Raw genomic sequence first — 13,996 nt, 5'->3', positions numbered from 1 at the left:
TGAGTGGTGAAAGAAATGGATAACAGCGCGGAAGGTCTAGAGATCGATCCCCGCCAGATCCTGAAAATTTTTTTAAATTTTTTTTCGATTCAAATTTTTTTCAAATTGATTATTGAACGATCATGTAAATTTATTTTATTTTTACCTTCGCTTTCGTCACGAATACTGTTTTTTTGGATAGTGCGCGCATTAGGCGAGGCGAAGCCGAGCCGTTTAAAATTTATATTTCACTCGATGAGCATTACTCCCCTTGGTGAGTTCAGACGGAGGCTGGACATTTACCGTGTATGTAGCACTTGCGGTTGTTTATAAAAAAACTGTACTCACCGAGGCCGAAGGCCGAGGGAAGTTAACAGACATAGCATGAACAACAAAGCGACCCGCGCAACCGAGGCGAAGCCGAGGTGAGCGGACACAACGCCCCCCAACACTGAAGTGAAAACAGCTATTTTACCAAAATACAAAAATTGCAATGAAAAAATTTTAAATCGAAATAAAATACGCGAAAGGATGCTCGTAAAGCAGTGCCGTATGAGTGTTGAGTGATGGATCAGATCAGATTAGTGTTGGCCTGAGAATATTCTCAATGCGCATAATCTGAGAATATTCGCGAATATTCGCGAATATTCTCAAATGCTTGGAGAATATTCTCTCAAAAAAATAAAAATCATGACTTTTTTCAAAAAATTTAAAGATTTTTCTATAATTTTCACATTTTACAAGTTTGATTACTACTTTTCTTTATAAATTTCCAATTTTCCTTAATAATTTGAAACCTTTTCATGGAAAGTTTCCTATTATCTCTGAACTAAGCAATAATGTTCTAATTTTTTGAAAAGAATCTGCAGAATATGCGCAAGAAAATGCGCATATTCTTGCGCATGCGCAAGCAAAAAAAGAATATTCGCGAATTTGCCCAACACTAGATCAGATCGGAAATCGAACATATGATTCAGTCAGTCGTTCACTTGTGTTCCATGAACGTGGTGAGTATAGACCATCTCATATATAGTAAGGATAGCAAACTTACAATTTTTATTGAAAATAGATTCAAACTGCCTAATTTCGCTATTTCGTGTGATATTAATTTATTGTTTCAATTATTATTCATTACAAATGACTAATGAGTAATTTTTCTATGCAGTACCTACCTACCTATGCAATCATGTCATTTCATTTATTATAAATAATTGATAATTTGATAACTGCAGCAACTAGCAAATCTTGCTCGCGATATTACAACTCATTTCAAAAATTTTCAGATAATTCTTCAATCTGAAAAGAATAAATTTTGATCTACGTACATTTTGCAAATATGAATGATCACTCTGATCTAGAAATCGATTAGATTAGAATGAATTGACTTTTCAAAATGCCGAAGGGCTTATGGTAAAAAATGATTTGTATTCTCACTCTCTTATTACATATATTTCCTTCTCATTACTTATTTTGTTTTTTCTCGTCATCTAATTCTAAAGTAGTACAAGTAGTTTTTCAGTTCTCAAAATTTCTAATTAATAATAGGTACGTATTCTCCTTTCTAGACCTGGAAATCAGTCTACTGTGGAAAATCAACTCAGAAAATGTTGAGTAAAATTCCAGATAACTGAGATAACTAAATAAATATTCATCAAAGAAGTTCGTGAATCGGTTATGAACGTTTATCTCACTCTCCTTTTTTATTTTTTCACAATTCTAAAATTGAAGATTGAAATTTACAAAAATAACACACAACACTCACAACAGTGTTATCACAGTTTGAGTGGGAGGTTATGGAAACATAAAACACGTTTTCATTGGTCGGAGTAAAATCCAATTTTGCGGCGGCTAACGATTAGTCTTGCTACTTCTTATCGATACCGAAGACGATTTTTTGATAAAAATAAAATTTGATTGAAAATTTGAAATTTTAACATCGAAATTTGAGAAATTTATGATACTGACTGGTTCGAAATTTATGATCAAATTGTGCAATTTTTAATTAGGAAAGCGTAGAGCAGAATGGCAGATCCAATAGAAGCAGAGAAAATAGCAAACAAGAAACCGAAAAAGTTATGTTCAGGACTCCGAAGAGATCTCAAAATTTGTGTATTAGAAAGCGATTGTGTAAAAATAGTAAGCATAGTTTTCTGAATTTCAAGTTCTACTATAAAAATTACATTGCCCTGTACTTATAGGATTATTTCGTTGTATTTTACAGGATAGAGTATTACCTAAAAAATGCTTACAAGATTTCAAAGTACCTCAAGAATGTTTGGCCTTAGCTTATGAATTTTTCGAATGTAAAAGACAATTCGTGAGTATCGATTACATTGTTTTACCGTAGAAAGCTTTTTGAAACAATTCAATTATTCATACGGTCTTAATTTTTCCTCCTAGGTGGATATGAGAAAAAGATTTCGAGGGAATCGAGGATACTAAATCTATCATCGGAAAATTAATTTGATCACTGCTGTTCTTCAGATAAAGGCTTGTACCGTAATGTAGTCTCCATTTGATAAATTTACTTGTTACGTGGTGTTATATTTTAAGTTGATATTTAAAAACACGGTGGAATAAATATTTCACCATACAATGAAGCAGTACTTTTATTAAAACCAATTCAGTAAGGTACAAACGTAAATCTGATATCTACATGACCTAATCCTAAAATACGGCAATACTTCTGTAAATACCAGTATAACCGCAAAGTCGAGCTCTTAATGCGGGTATTAAAGCCGCAGCTGCAGAAAAATCTAATAAAAAATTCGAGCATTCTGCGATCAGCAAGTATAGTTTATCACCGCTTAGTTGAGATTTATGTAAAGTGATCCTTCGTAGTCCGGTTGACTTGGGTAAATAACGATATATCATTCTCGCTCCTGAAAATAATATTGACGTAAAATTATTCTCGTTTAAAAATTTCATATCAAGATACATTCACTAACCAGTCCAATAAAGCCAATTTTTTTCGAATTTCTCTCGATCATCTCCTTCGAAAACTTTATAAATAGTTACAATGTATCCGGTCGTGTTTGTTCTAGGTTTTTTCGAATTCGGTTGCAGGGGAGGTCGAGCGATTGTGGCCACCTCGTTGAACATATCGAATGTTTGTCCAATTGTGTAACGTAACACTTGAGGATCGAATTTTCTCCAGCTGGTTTTTCTCAGAGTTTGAAAAAAATCCACCGGATCTGATTGGATTTTATTCACCACGTAATAAGAAATGTATGGAAAAGCAGCTACAAATTTGGAAAACAAATTAATACGATTGTTTTTGGTGGTTTTGTTGGAACTTTAGAATAAAATAGAAACATAACGTACAATCTTTTTCTAGATTGGATAGTAACATTCCTTCGAAAGCCATTTTAGTAGCACTCATTTCACTGAGTAAAGTCATTGCTAATTGTTTTTGCTTTAGTAGGGGTAACGAAAGAGGTGACTGAAGCATCGGTTCGATCGGTTCCATTTGAGACATTAAATGTATTACGACGCTAATTTTCGGGTCGTCTATTTCTAAAACATTTAGGCAGGAAGGTTTATTCGTAATTTGTGGAATCTGAAACCGAATATAGAAATATTTTAATTTTTTTTTTTGCATTCGTATAGGATCGTTCCAGCTATCGCGTATGTTACATACTGGAACACCAGCTGGAAGAAATCTATCGATGCTAGCGATTGGAATGATGAAGCAGTCTCGGTCTAAATTAGCTAAAGTAACTGGTTCGGCTTTTTTAATGGCTTCCAACGCTGTAGGTCTACGTGACCCATCTTTCGATTCAATCAACTCTGTTTGATCTTGGAAACTAACCTAAATGAGATAGGTAAATTAAAAAAGATGAATCATAAACTTACGCGAAATAAAATACCACTCCGGTAAACAGTGCCAAGTTTACTGTCGGCAATATGTTTTTTATCAAATGCAAATTGGTTTCGTTTGAAGTGCCAATATTTTTTCAATCGAACGAATTGATTCGATACAAACTCACTTGTCTGATCTAAGCCAAAATTCACGAATGAAAAATAAGTCCATATAAAGTTTTTCGAAAAATAAATACATATATACGTAAACGTAAACGTACCTTCCTACTAGTAGACGCATCTCCGATCTGATTAATTAAATAATCGCATTTATTAATCGACGATTTCCTCTTGATACTTCCCATAGCCCAACGTAGCAGAGGAAACGATGATTTTTGCGCGCTATTGCTGGCCGTATCTTCTTCATATTCTTGCAAAGGATTAGCCGTATTTAAGAACAAATGAGTCCTATATGAGCAACAATGCTCATCCATGTTGCAAAAAACCGAATCTCTGTTACGATTACCATGCACACCGCCGTGAGATTTCCTATGCCTTGGTCCCAGCTTGCCATGGCTTCTGTCTCGGCTGCCTGATTCTGCGTTGAAATTTTTCCGTATTAAAATATTCATCGTTAACGAATGCGAGGTATTTACAAACAGTTAAATCATTTCGGTGACCGTTTTTTTTTCTACTCTATTTGTGCTCTGGTTGGGCTACTTTGGTTAAAAAACTACATGTTAATTAAAACACTACATCTATACCTTTCTAACCGCTATTGTGAACACAAATTTTTAAAAATTAACGCACTTAAATTAAGAAACATAATTTTTTATAAGGGCAGAAAAAGATAAACAGTATTTTAAATGGTCAACTTTGCATAATTTTCTTCATATATCTCGCGAACTAACTGAATTAGCGGGATCTGGGACGCAATAAGTTTACAATATGAGTTTATTTTTGGATCCGGTCAAGCCCTCACCACTTTTGCGTACTTATGTACACATTTTGATGCTTGATACAATACACGTTTTAACAACGTTTTGTTTTTAAAGTAAAAAAAAGAAAAAAATATCACAAGCTAATTGATTAGTGTTAAAAAATGCGCACCTGTTTTAATTATTTTTCTTTTATTCTCTACGTGTTGGCTCAACGGCGTCGAACAAATAATAATACACGTTAATTAAATGCGAATTTTGTCTAGTCGTCATGTCCTTTCGAATATGCCAACTTAGCATTGCCAACATTTTCAATTAGCCTTTTAGGTGTTACATAATCGAGTAATATTCCAGTTACGATGGAATTAATGAGCAGGCTATCGTTATATACTTTAAATTAGGCTATATTTGGCATGTGCTCAATTTTTTTAGTTTATAATTTTTATATTTTGCTTTGAAACGATAAAAGGTGAAAGAACGGCGTCTATCATCGTGAAAGAAAAAATAAATACATTTGCGTACAATAAATAACGTTCGTAGTTTTTCGATGATATTTTGGAAGCTATTAAAGAAGTGAAAATGAATACAGGAGCTTTTAATAAATATTCAAACGAGTATATTTTTGTATCGATTAATATTTTTAAAAATAATTTCTCCACTTACTCAATTCGTGTACATCGAAAAACCAACAATAAATTAAATAAAAATACCTTTTTAAAATGTTTAGAAAAAATACTATAATTCTCATCACATAATATCTATTACGATAATGTGATGAGTAGGTAAATTAGTACGAAATGAAACCTCACACTTATTTCGGTAGGTAACTGTTTGATCAAGAAAAATTCTAACAAGGTAGGCAAGTAGGTACAGGTAGATATTATTATATCTAAATTCCGAACACATTAAGTAGCATATAAGTTGCGTGCGTTCAAAAGTAAATTTCATCGCATGTTAATCGAAAGTATAACATTGAATCTTACAGACATCAATAGGGGTAATTTTTTTCAAACAAAATTTACAATACTAGCAAGCAATTTCGAATACCTACATAATAAAAATATCTGGAATAAATAGATACTCACAGTTCCATTTTGTAATTGATTCTCGATCGAGTCAAATTCAAAAGCTTCTTCTCAGCATACTTTTATCTATTACGAAAGCTAAACTTCAACAAAATATCAAGATTTCTCTCAGCTTAGTGGACAAATTTCGTCTACGACATTTTTTTCTCTCATTTTTTCGACGAACGTGTTAAAACACGAAGGGTAAAAATTACCACATCGTTTTTAGAATTTTATCCGCCTCATAAACATGCAAAATGTATTCGCTTTATACTTACCAACGGATGGAACAAAAGTCACGCAGATATAAAATATCAAAGCTCGACAAATTTTTATAAATTTAATTTCACATCGAAATTATGAAGTTGAAATTTATTGTAAAAAATTATAGGTAGGGTATAATTTTTTTTTCATCGAAATATTGCAACGTAACTTGTGTAAACTTATATGGATAATAATAGAAACTGCAAATTCATATGGGTCCGTTTTCTTAGCAAAATTTTTGCTGACGTATTTTTAACCGAATTGTGAATGTGACAGAGACGTATTACATTTTTTTTTCACTCGTTATATCGTGCTTATGCTTCACGATGAGCCAAACATTTAACGCGTACTTCCGCAAAAAATTGATTTATAATTCGTTGGAGATTTTTCTGGCCGGCCTTTTCGGGGTACCGTGTACTTTGTTGATGAATACCGAGCAGTATTTTAAATGAAGTATCTTGGAAAATTAGTCAATTAGAAAAATATTCATATTCTCGATTACGATTATCTTTACTACAGTAAAAGAAAAAGGCCTTGCATATTATTTGAATTTATTAAACGCGGTATCATTCGTTACAAAGGATGAATTAGCATTTGAATAGGCGATGAGACTCGTCAAGTTATCTGTAGTGTACTTATCTCTGGTCAAGGAGAGTGTTGCAGCGGAAAGCTTGAAATAATATAGGAAAACTGTCGTTAAAGGCTATAGAGTAGATTCATTACAGCTTTGTGAAAATTTCGGTGACCGTGAATGTTAAAATAGGTTACTCAGATTTTATTTTCTGTACCACGATGAATCAAATCCAGATATGTAGTTACTAGAGTAATAAAAATTTTTACGATTATGCCAGAGTTCCTTAAAATGTTTGCTAAGGTGGGTTATTTACGAAATTTTCTCTATTTTATTTCGTCGAAAGAAAAAATTTACGATGATTTTTAAAAACGTGTGTAGGTGTCGGACGAACCAAAAAATTAATTTGTAAAAATATCGCGGCGGTATTGCTGATTTTACATTTTTGAATGGTTCTTTGAAATGTGAGTTCCTACCTACCTGTGAGATTAAAATTAAATAATAGTTTTTCTAGCCAAAGTGGTTCATTTGGCGTTTTCCTACCATTGTTCAGTGGTTTCGTACAATTTTCCGGACAATGGCTATACCTACCTACCTACCTACTTGATTTATACAATTTTTGTTGACCATAATTAACGTAAAGTACCTAGACCTACCTACCTGGATTAATCTTCTAAAAATAATTCTGAGATTCGTTTGAATTTTTATAGAGTTTTTATTTCAGATTTTCAGATTGTTCGCAGTTTTTATGTACATTGTACATAGATAGAGGTTCTTAAGTATTACTCCATTTTGTATATTTTCGACATTTTTATACTCGTTGGATATTTAATCGAATGACCTGAATAAATAAATAATTGAAAATAAACACAAATTAACTCTTGAATGTATTATGCAAAATGAAATAAACAAGGTAAAAAATAAAAACATAATTATAACCAAAAAAGTAATAATAAAAAAAATATAAATAAAATAAATAAATAAACATGTAAATAAAAAAATAATCAATACACGAATAAATACCTATAGGTAAATGTTACTTTATTCTTTCGCATAATAGAATAACATAACAAAAGTTTCAACAGCAATTTTTTAGGAAAATCCGCACAATTTCATCTTCAAATAGGTAATATTCTAAACCTGTACTTTGCTTCACCGATGAACATGAAATCGAAATGAGATGTGACATTGGGGCATTGCTATTCTGCTCAAGAGTAATCAACATTCTTAAAAATATGACTAGAAAAAACCTAAGAAAATTCAACCAAAACCAAAAAAAAAAAAAACCATCCATCAAGTAATTCTACATAAAAATGAGAAAACAAATGTCCAATAAAAAGCTATACGAAGGGAGAACATAGGTATAGACATCGGTAATATCATACAATGGTACAAATGAAGTTTTTCACAACTGTAACTGGCATCTCATAGGTAGTAGGTACTCCCGCAACTCTTGCTTTATCTATTCATCTTCTATATCTCCATTTCATTTAATTTTGACCCAAATGGAATCTTTGCTAAGTCTGAATTTTACAAAAGAGACGGATAATGATTACGTTTAAAACTTGGATAAAAATTCAACGGTGGCATATTTGGATTTTCGATACGCATCGGTGAAGAAACCCGTGGCCGGCCATATTTCGTCGGGTAATCGTCCATATCGGCGAAAGCACAATTCTCGAAACTTCTGACGTGGGAGACTCTCGGGGGTAAGGGAGGTGGGACCGATGAGACTGCTACAGCTTGAGGTTTTCCTTTGGGTGTTAGTGTTGCCCATAGTACGTGATTATCTTTCATCGACGGATATAAAATTGATTCGTAGGTACGATCGTTGTAAGTTGTTTTGTGTAGACATGATTTCATTTTCTGATTTCTGAAAAAAAAAAAAAAAAAAAATGGTGAATGAAGATTAAGTAAGTTTTTTTTAAAGTGCTTCGGTAACTTAAAATCAATTTATTTACCAAAGAAAGAACAAAAAAAAAGGATTATTAATAGAAAAATGTTTAGAGTGGGATGTCTATTATTATAAGGAGATGTGTTCGACGAAGCATTAAATTTTAATTTTAAAGTTGACTTTTGAGTAAAGAGTGGTGAAGATTATTATAAAAAAATTGTCCTTTTCATTTCAACTTTTTTTTTTTTTTTTTTTAATAAGAATTGGTATTTACAAAATTGTGATCTAATTTTAACTGCTTATTGATAACTCTTTCATTTTTCATGGATGGTTGGAATAATTTAAATTTGTATAGCAGGTTTGTTGAGTTGAAGATGTTATAAAATGAACAACTTACTGTCGGAATTTCAAAATTAGTAACGTTAACAGCATCGCCAGCAATAGAATAATCGTGAATGAAGAGATCGTCAACAAGAACCACGAATTTTCTTCCAAATTGCCTATAAAAATAAACATTACAATATTGAACTATAGGTATAGTGCATTTTAAAAATCATGTAGGTTGCTATAAATAATTATTTAAACTTAAAATATCTTGAACGTCAAAGCTCCTTATTTAAAAAAAAAAAATTATTAAGTAGGTAGGTTTTTTTTCAAAAGCGATATTAAATTACCTTTAAATGGAAACTCTTCGTTGATTTCCAATCCTTGACCGGTAGTCCAATCGCACAGCAAAGGACAAGGTGCATTCGACCGATTACCAACATTGATGAAAGAACTAGCGAAAAAAGTAGGCATAGGAGGTGGCGGTATGGTCAAAATGGTATCCGGTGGAGGACCCAAATCCCAACAATCTTGGCACGTGCCATTCGACTGATACGAAAAATCCACCATTTTAGCTACAAAATGAAATACCAAAAATTCTTTCACAAAGATATAAAACGCCCACACACGTACGAAATGAAAATCAAATTACGAGTATTTTCGCAACAACGAACAATCTCTCGCGTTGTTATATACGTTTCGATAAACTATTTAATTAAGTATGAGAAATAATACGATTTAATTTACCTTTTTTGTCACACTCGGTTATGAATTATTGTTAGTAAATAAAAACTCGAACAAATTCTAAAAAATAAACGAGTGAAAGAAAATTAATCTTGCAAAGTTTATCGAGAGTGGTTTCTGGGCAAGCGTCATTTTATTGATCCGACAGACGTGCTTGCATTTTCATCCCCTTTCCGTGAAATACTCAATGTAAATGCATAGGCTAATAACGTTACACACTCCATCTATGCTACACTTTACACTATCGCTATGCAATGAACCCTTCATTTGGTACCTTTCACGTTCGTTTAGAGGGTTAGTTAATTAATACGATTATTTTTATGGTTTTTTGAATTGTTTAATTGTGGGTATGGTACTTTTGGAACAATTGAATAACATTGTATTGTAATAAAAATGGAAGCTTATTATTCGAACTATTCAGTTAGACGATCGAGTGCTCATTTTTTTAAAATCAAAATAATAAAGTGTTGGATGGGAATTGAAGAAAAACATTTTTTGATGAAATATCAAATACAAGATACCATTGAAAAGTCTGTTCAGAAAACTTTTTCCAAAAATATACTACATATTTTTAGCCAAATTTTTGTAAAAAATGATGGCTATTGCGGTAGGCCCAACTTTGGATAAAAAGGTCGGGGGTGAAAAATTTTGATAGTTCTCGACGTTTTGAGCTCAAACTAGACGATTCCCGCTGTGTCAGTTATTATATTATGTATTTATAAGTTTCAGCACAATGGAAAATTTTTTCATTTTTACATTTTATCACTTGGAACCTGTTCTAATTGATCAAATAAAGTCAAACTTAGGAAATGGGGTTCTTTTGGGAACCAGAGTTGACCCGTGCAGTGGAGAGGGCCAAGGTTGAAAATTACAGAAAGGTCATTTTTTTGGAGGGGCATAAAAAGGTCCCAAATCAGTGAAAAGAGTCCAAAATCATACCATTGGACAGTATCCCCTTTGCGACCAACATATCCAAATTTCAGCTTCCTAGGCCATCCCCACCCCATTTAAGGTGGGAAAAACCACATTTGACCCCAATTTTTGACCCCCTCACCACTAAAATTGATCTAGGGGGTCCAAATTTTCAGCATACAATGGGAGGGTGCCCACAAGTGATTATTGCATGTTTCAACCTTCCAACCCTATTTGACCTCTCTCCAGGGTCAAAAAAGTGGATTTTTTGGTCTCATGTTTTTCAATTTTTCAGACAGCAGCTACAGCCCCTCCAAATTGACCTAGAGGGTCCAAATTTTCACAGTACAATGGGAGGATGTACCCAAAGTGCATTTTGCATGTTTCAACCTTCCACTTCCATTTTAACAAAAAGGTCATTTTTTTGGAGGGGCTTAATATGACCCCAAATGAATGAAAAGGGTCCAAAAACATACCATTGGTCAGTACCCCCATTGTGATTAAAATATCCAAATTTCAGTTTCCTAGGTCATCCCCACCATGTTGAAGGTGAGAAACCCCACATTTGACCCCAAGTTTTGACCCCCTCACCCTTAAAATTGATCTAAAGGGTCCAAACTTTCAGCATACAATGGGAGGGTGCCCCATGAGTGATAATTGCAGGTTTCAACCTTCCAACCCTATTTGACCTCTCTCCAGGGTCAAAAAGGTGGATTTTTATGTGGTTTTTCAATATTTCAGACAGCCTGTAGCCCCTCCAAATTGATCTGGAGGGTCCAAATTTTCACAGTACAATGGAAGGATATACCCGAAGTGTCTTTTGCATGTTTCAGCCTTCCAACCCCATTGGATCCCTCAACGGGGTCAAAAAAGTGAAATTTTGGGTATTTTCCATGTTTTTTGACTTTCTACCAACGAAAAAAAAAACCTCAGCCCAGAAATATTATTTATACAGTACAGTAAGGTTAATTATTGAAGCAAATTCAGAGGGATAATGCGCATTCATAATAACATGAAGTTATTCTGCTACCTACCTATATTAATAATCGTCTGGTAATTTTAGAAAATTTTGAATTTTCCCTTCACGCCTCTCTTCAATATGCAGAATTTTTGTCGAAAAATTAAAAAATACATAGGTAACGTAATAATAGGCTGAAACCCACCTCAAAATCACGCCTGGTCGATTTATCAGCTTCAAAATTTCTGGACCGAGAATAATACGAATACAGTCTGGCGGGTAGAAAAAATGAAAATGCCATCATGCAGTCAAAGTGACGTCACTCAATCCATGATTTAATTTCTGTCAAGAATATTTTTAATATCGCGCGTAAGCACTATATTCATCTTTGTGTGAATTTCTATTATACAAGCATGAAGCATACGACAAGTATAATATTATAAAAACGGAATTTTCTTCACGTTTCCACAACATTGTAAAAATTTTTCATTACACGCAGGAGTGTTATATTTCAACTTTCAATATTTATGGAACTCTTGGACGAGTCTTGGAAAATGTTTTTCATCGCGTGGTATATACGCTGAAACAGTTTCTTCGATGATGAGTCGGCATGAAATACAGATTTTAACCTAATTTTATTGCTCAGGTTTCAGTTTGTATTTTAAAATTTAATGCAAAATTGGTGTCAACATTTTTCAACGAGAAATATCATCTTGTAATAGGTAATTAAAAACGATTTCTCGTTTCATCTTTCGGTGATGAGTAAGTATTTGATACACCCACGTGATGTTCTTTTACTTTTAGGTATACTTATTAAAGTATATTTAGCGTAGGGAACAGGTATCTGTGCTACCTACATTTTCCGTTGTATTTTATATTAAAATTATTATTTTAAAAAAGGCTTACTTACAAATATCACGCAGAAGAACTGTTCGTGATAAATTTTTCCTTGGGAAAGATAACTTTATGAATCCACGTGCCGAGTTATTAGAAATATAGATGTAATTTTTTCCTATTTTTTTTTATTTTTAGTATAGGTAGGGTGGCTAATTATATTGTTTGGTGGGCGTGCGAATAAAAATGATAGGTATAGACTTTGATTATAAATTATAAGTAAGTACTTTTACTTGTTATAGTTATAATCCAATGGTATTATAGTATGGCAGAGGAGATAATAGATTGCCTATCGTTTCTCAAATTTGGGAAAATTCATTTCAACCCGAAAATTTGAGTCTGACAATTGAAATACTTCCTTTCATTTTTTTTTTTTTTTTTTTTTTCATTGAAATACCGGCCTACCTTTTTAAACGAGAAGTCTCGCGAAAAAAATAATTCTATTATAATTTAAAGGCAATTTGAAAATTTAGTCTTGAATGTTAAAATCGAGGCGTACAGTTGCAAATCATCTCTCTCCCTCTCCCCTCCAAAAAAGTGTATTTTTTACCATCCATCGGTATAAAAATATCAACCTAGCGATTTTTTTCTCCAAATTTAGAAAAAGAAAAATAAGCTCGTTTATAGGGTAAAAAATTTCGCACGTATTGACTTTTATTGTTTCGTCGAAGCTGCGAAGTTGTAAAAACGTTTAAATGTTTATGAAGTTTGGGGCACGAAATTTTAAACGAAGCTGATTTTTATCTTTTATTTATGGCACTTTTAAACGTTTATAACGCCAATATTTGTATAGAGGCTTTGTAAACATCGAAATGATACAACGTTGAAATATACTAGTAACGCGGTTGGTAATTTTTTGATAGAATGATTTTCATTTTTATTGAACATTTTCTGGAAAAATTCTTCGATCAGCATGAAAAGTGCTTAAAAATCGTTTTATTAAGTTTTTCCACACTGGAAATTAGATTAGATACCTATTTGTACTTGACCTTGGTCAGTCTGGGTGTATCCAATGATTTTGAACATTTTCAGGCGTAAAAATTATGAGAAGGAAATTCACTTCAAAGATCGAATATAAAAAGAAGTGAGCTGGTTGTTAATAATTAATAATTTTTTTTTTTTTTTTTGCAGACACTGGCAAAAATTTTTGATGAAAAAACTTCAAATTTATCTGTGAACTTTCTTACTTTAATTTTATAAATGAATTCATATTGAATGCAGATTTTAGGGTTTCAAAAAAATTTCACAAATTGCATTGCGATAGTTAATTTTATTCCAATTTTCAAAAAATTGGGAAATATATTTCAAACATTGATGAATTTCTGATTTTATATTAAATGAAAAATTTATCTCAACATTCAACAGTACAGAAAACTCACAGGCAATGCACATGTTCAGTTTTGAACTACTTTAAATAAAAAATTATAAATTTTACGTTTCCATTAAACGTAAATACAAAATCAACATTGTGGGATAACTTGAACCAAATCGCTGATTAAATGGCATGAAAATTAAATGAAATAGATGAAACTTTTCTCTGACACTTTGATAGGTATTATTATTATTTTTTTTTTGAAATAATATATCTACCAAATCAAAAATACTTACTTGGAAAAATAACTACAGTAAAATTTCATCAAAAGGTATTCGACT

General features: G+C 32.4%; 3 protein-coding genes across 7 annotated transcripts; 1 reads left to right on the top strand and 2 right to left on the bottom strand.

Moving 5' to 3' along the window:
• The first annotated feature begins 938 nt into the window (after nucleotides 1-938).
• On the top strand, nucleotides 939-2,575 carry LOC135848676 (cytochrome c oxidase assembly factor 5). 2 transcript variants are annotated; one of them, XM_065368639.1, is made up of 4 exons: nucleotides 939-986; nucleotides 1,986-2,115; nucleotides 2,201-2,296; nucleotides 2,380-2,575. In XM_065368639.1, exons 2-4 carry the CDS (start codon nucleotides 2,002-2,004, stop codon nucleotides 2,419-2,421), a joined length of 252 nt encoding a protein of 83 aa, XP_065224711.1. In that variant the 5' UTR covers nucleotides 939-986; nucleotides 1,986-2,001; the 3' UTR covers nucleotides 2,422-2,575. The 2 variants fall into 2 exon arrangements, with proteins under 2 accessions (XP_065224711.1, XP_065224710.1); XM_065368638.1 differs by lacking the exon at nucleotides 939-986 and having other exon boundaries at nucleotides 1,701-2,115.
• LOC135848669 (uncharacterized) lies at nucleotides 2,571-5,954 on the bottom strand. 4 transcript variants are annotated; one of them, XM_065368630.1, is made up of 7 exons: nucleotides 5,804-5,954; nucleotides 4,062-4,378; nucleotides 3,969-3,977; nucleotides 3,620-3,790; nucleotides 3,304-3,538; nucleotides 2,928-3,221; nucleotides 2,571-2,861 (listed from the first exon to the last, which is right to left on the bottom strand). In XM_065368630.1, the coding sequence occupies exons 2-7, from the start codon at nucleotides 4,272-4,274 to the stop codon at nucleotides 2,647-2,649; spliced, it is 1,137 nt and encodes a 378-aa protein (XP_065224702.1). In that variant the 5' UTR covers nucleotides 4,275-4,378; nucleotides 5,804-5,954; the 3' UTR covers nucleotides 2,571-2,646. The 4 variants fall into 4 exon arrangements, with proteins under 4 accessions (XP_065224702.1, XP_065224701.1, XP_065224699.1 ...); XM_065368629.1 differs by lacking the exon at nucleotides 5,804-5,954 and adding an exon at nucleotides 4,545-4,722; XM_065368627.1 differs by lacking the exon at nucleotides 5,804-5,954 and having other exon boundaries at nucleotides 4,062-4,724.
• Nucleotides 5,955-7,491: 1,537 nt separating this feature from the next.
• Nucleotides 7,492-9,706, bottom strand: LOC135848672 (uncharacterized). Its single transcript, XM_065368632.1, has 4 exons — nucleotides 9,583-9,706; nucleotides 9,186-9,410; nucleotides 8,909-9,011; nucleotides 7,492-8,490 (listed from the first exon to the last, which is right to left on the bottom strand). Exons 2-4 carry the CDS (start codon nucleotides 9,403-9,405, stop codon nucleotides 8,148-8,150), a joined length of 666 nt encoding a protein of 221 aa, XP_065224704.1. The 5' UTR covers nucleotides 9,406-9,410; nucleotides 9,583-9,706; the 3' UTR covers nucleotides 7,492-8,147.
• Between the last annotated feature and the right edge of the window lie 4,290 nt (nucleotides 9,707-13,996).

The sequence above is a fragment of the Planococcus citri genome, chromosome 5, assembly GCF_950023065.1.
Source record: "Planococcus citri chromosome 5, ihPlaCitr1.1, whole genome shotgun sequence".
NCBI classification, from domain to species: domain Eukaryota; kingdom Metazoa; phylum Arthropoda; class Insecta; order Hemiptera; family Pseudococcidae; genus Planococcus; species Planococcus citri.
This window is presented reverse-complemented; position numbering and strand designations above follow the sequence as displayed.

Coding starts and splice junctions, on each gene's coding strand:
- LOC135848676 (XM_065368639.1), top strand. CDS start 2,002: ATGGCAGATCCAATAGAAGCAGAGAAAATAGCAAACAAGAAACCGAAA. Junction 2,116..2,200: donor AAAGCGATTGTGTAAAAATA/GTAAGCATAGTT, acceptor TGTATTTTACAG/GATAGAGTATTACCTAAAAA. Junction 2,297..2,379: donor TCGAATGTAAAAGACAATTC/GTGAGTATCGAT, acceptor TTTTCCTCCTAG/GTGGATATGAGAAAAAGATT.
- LOC135848669 (XM_065368627.1), bottom strand. CDS start 4,412: ATGAATATTTTAATACGGAAAAATTTCAACGCAGAATCAGGCAGCCGA. Junction 3,222..3,303: donor ATCCAATCTAGAAAAAGATT/GTACGTTATGTT, acceptor CCAAATTTGTAG/CTGCTTTTCCATACATTTCT. Junction 2,862..2,927: donor AAATTGGCTTTATTGGACTG/GTTAGTGAATGT, acceptor TATTATTTTCAG/GAGCGAGAATGATATATCGT.
- LOC135848672 (XM_065368632.1), bottom strand. CDS start 9,405: ATGGTGGATTTTTCGTATCAGTCGAATGGCACGTGCCAAGATTGTTGG. Junction 9,012..9,185: donor CGAAGAGTTTCCATTTAAAG/GTAATTTAATAT, acceptor TTATTTTTATAG/GCAATTTGGAAGAAAATTCG. Junction 8,491..8,908: donor CTAATTTTGAAATTCCGACA/GTAAGTTGTTCA, acceptor TTTTTTTTTCAG/AAATCAGAAAATGAAATCAT.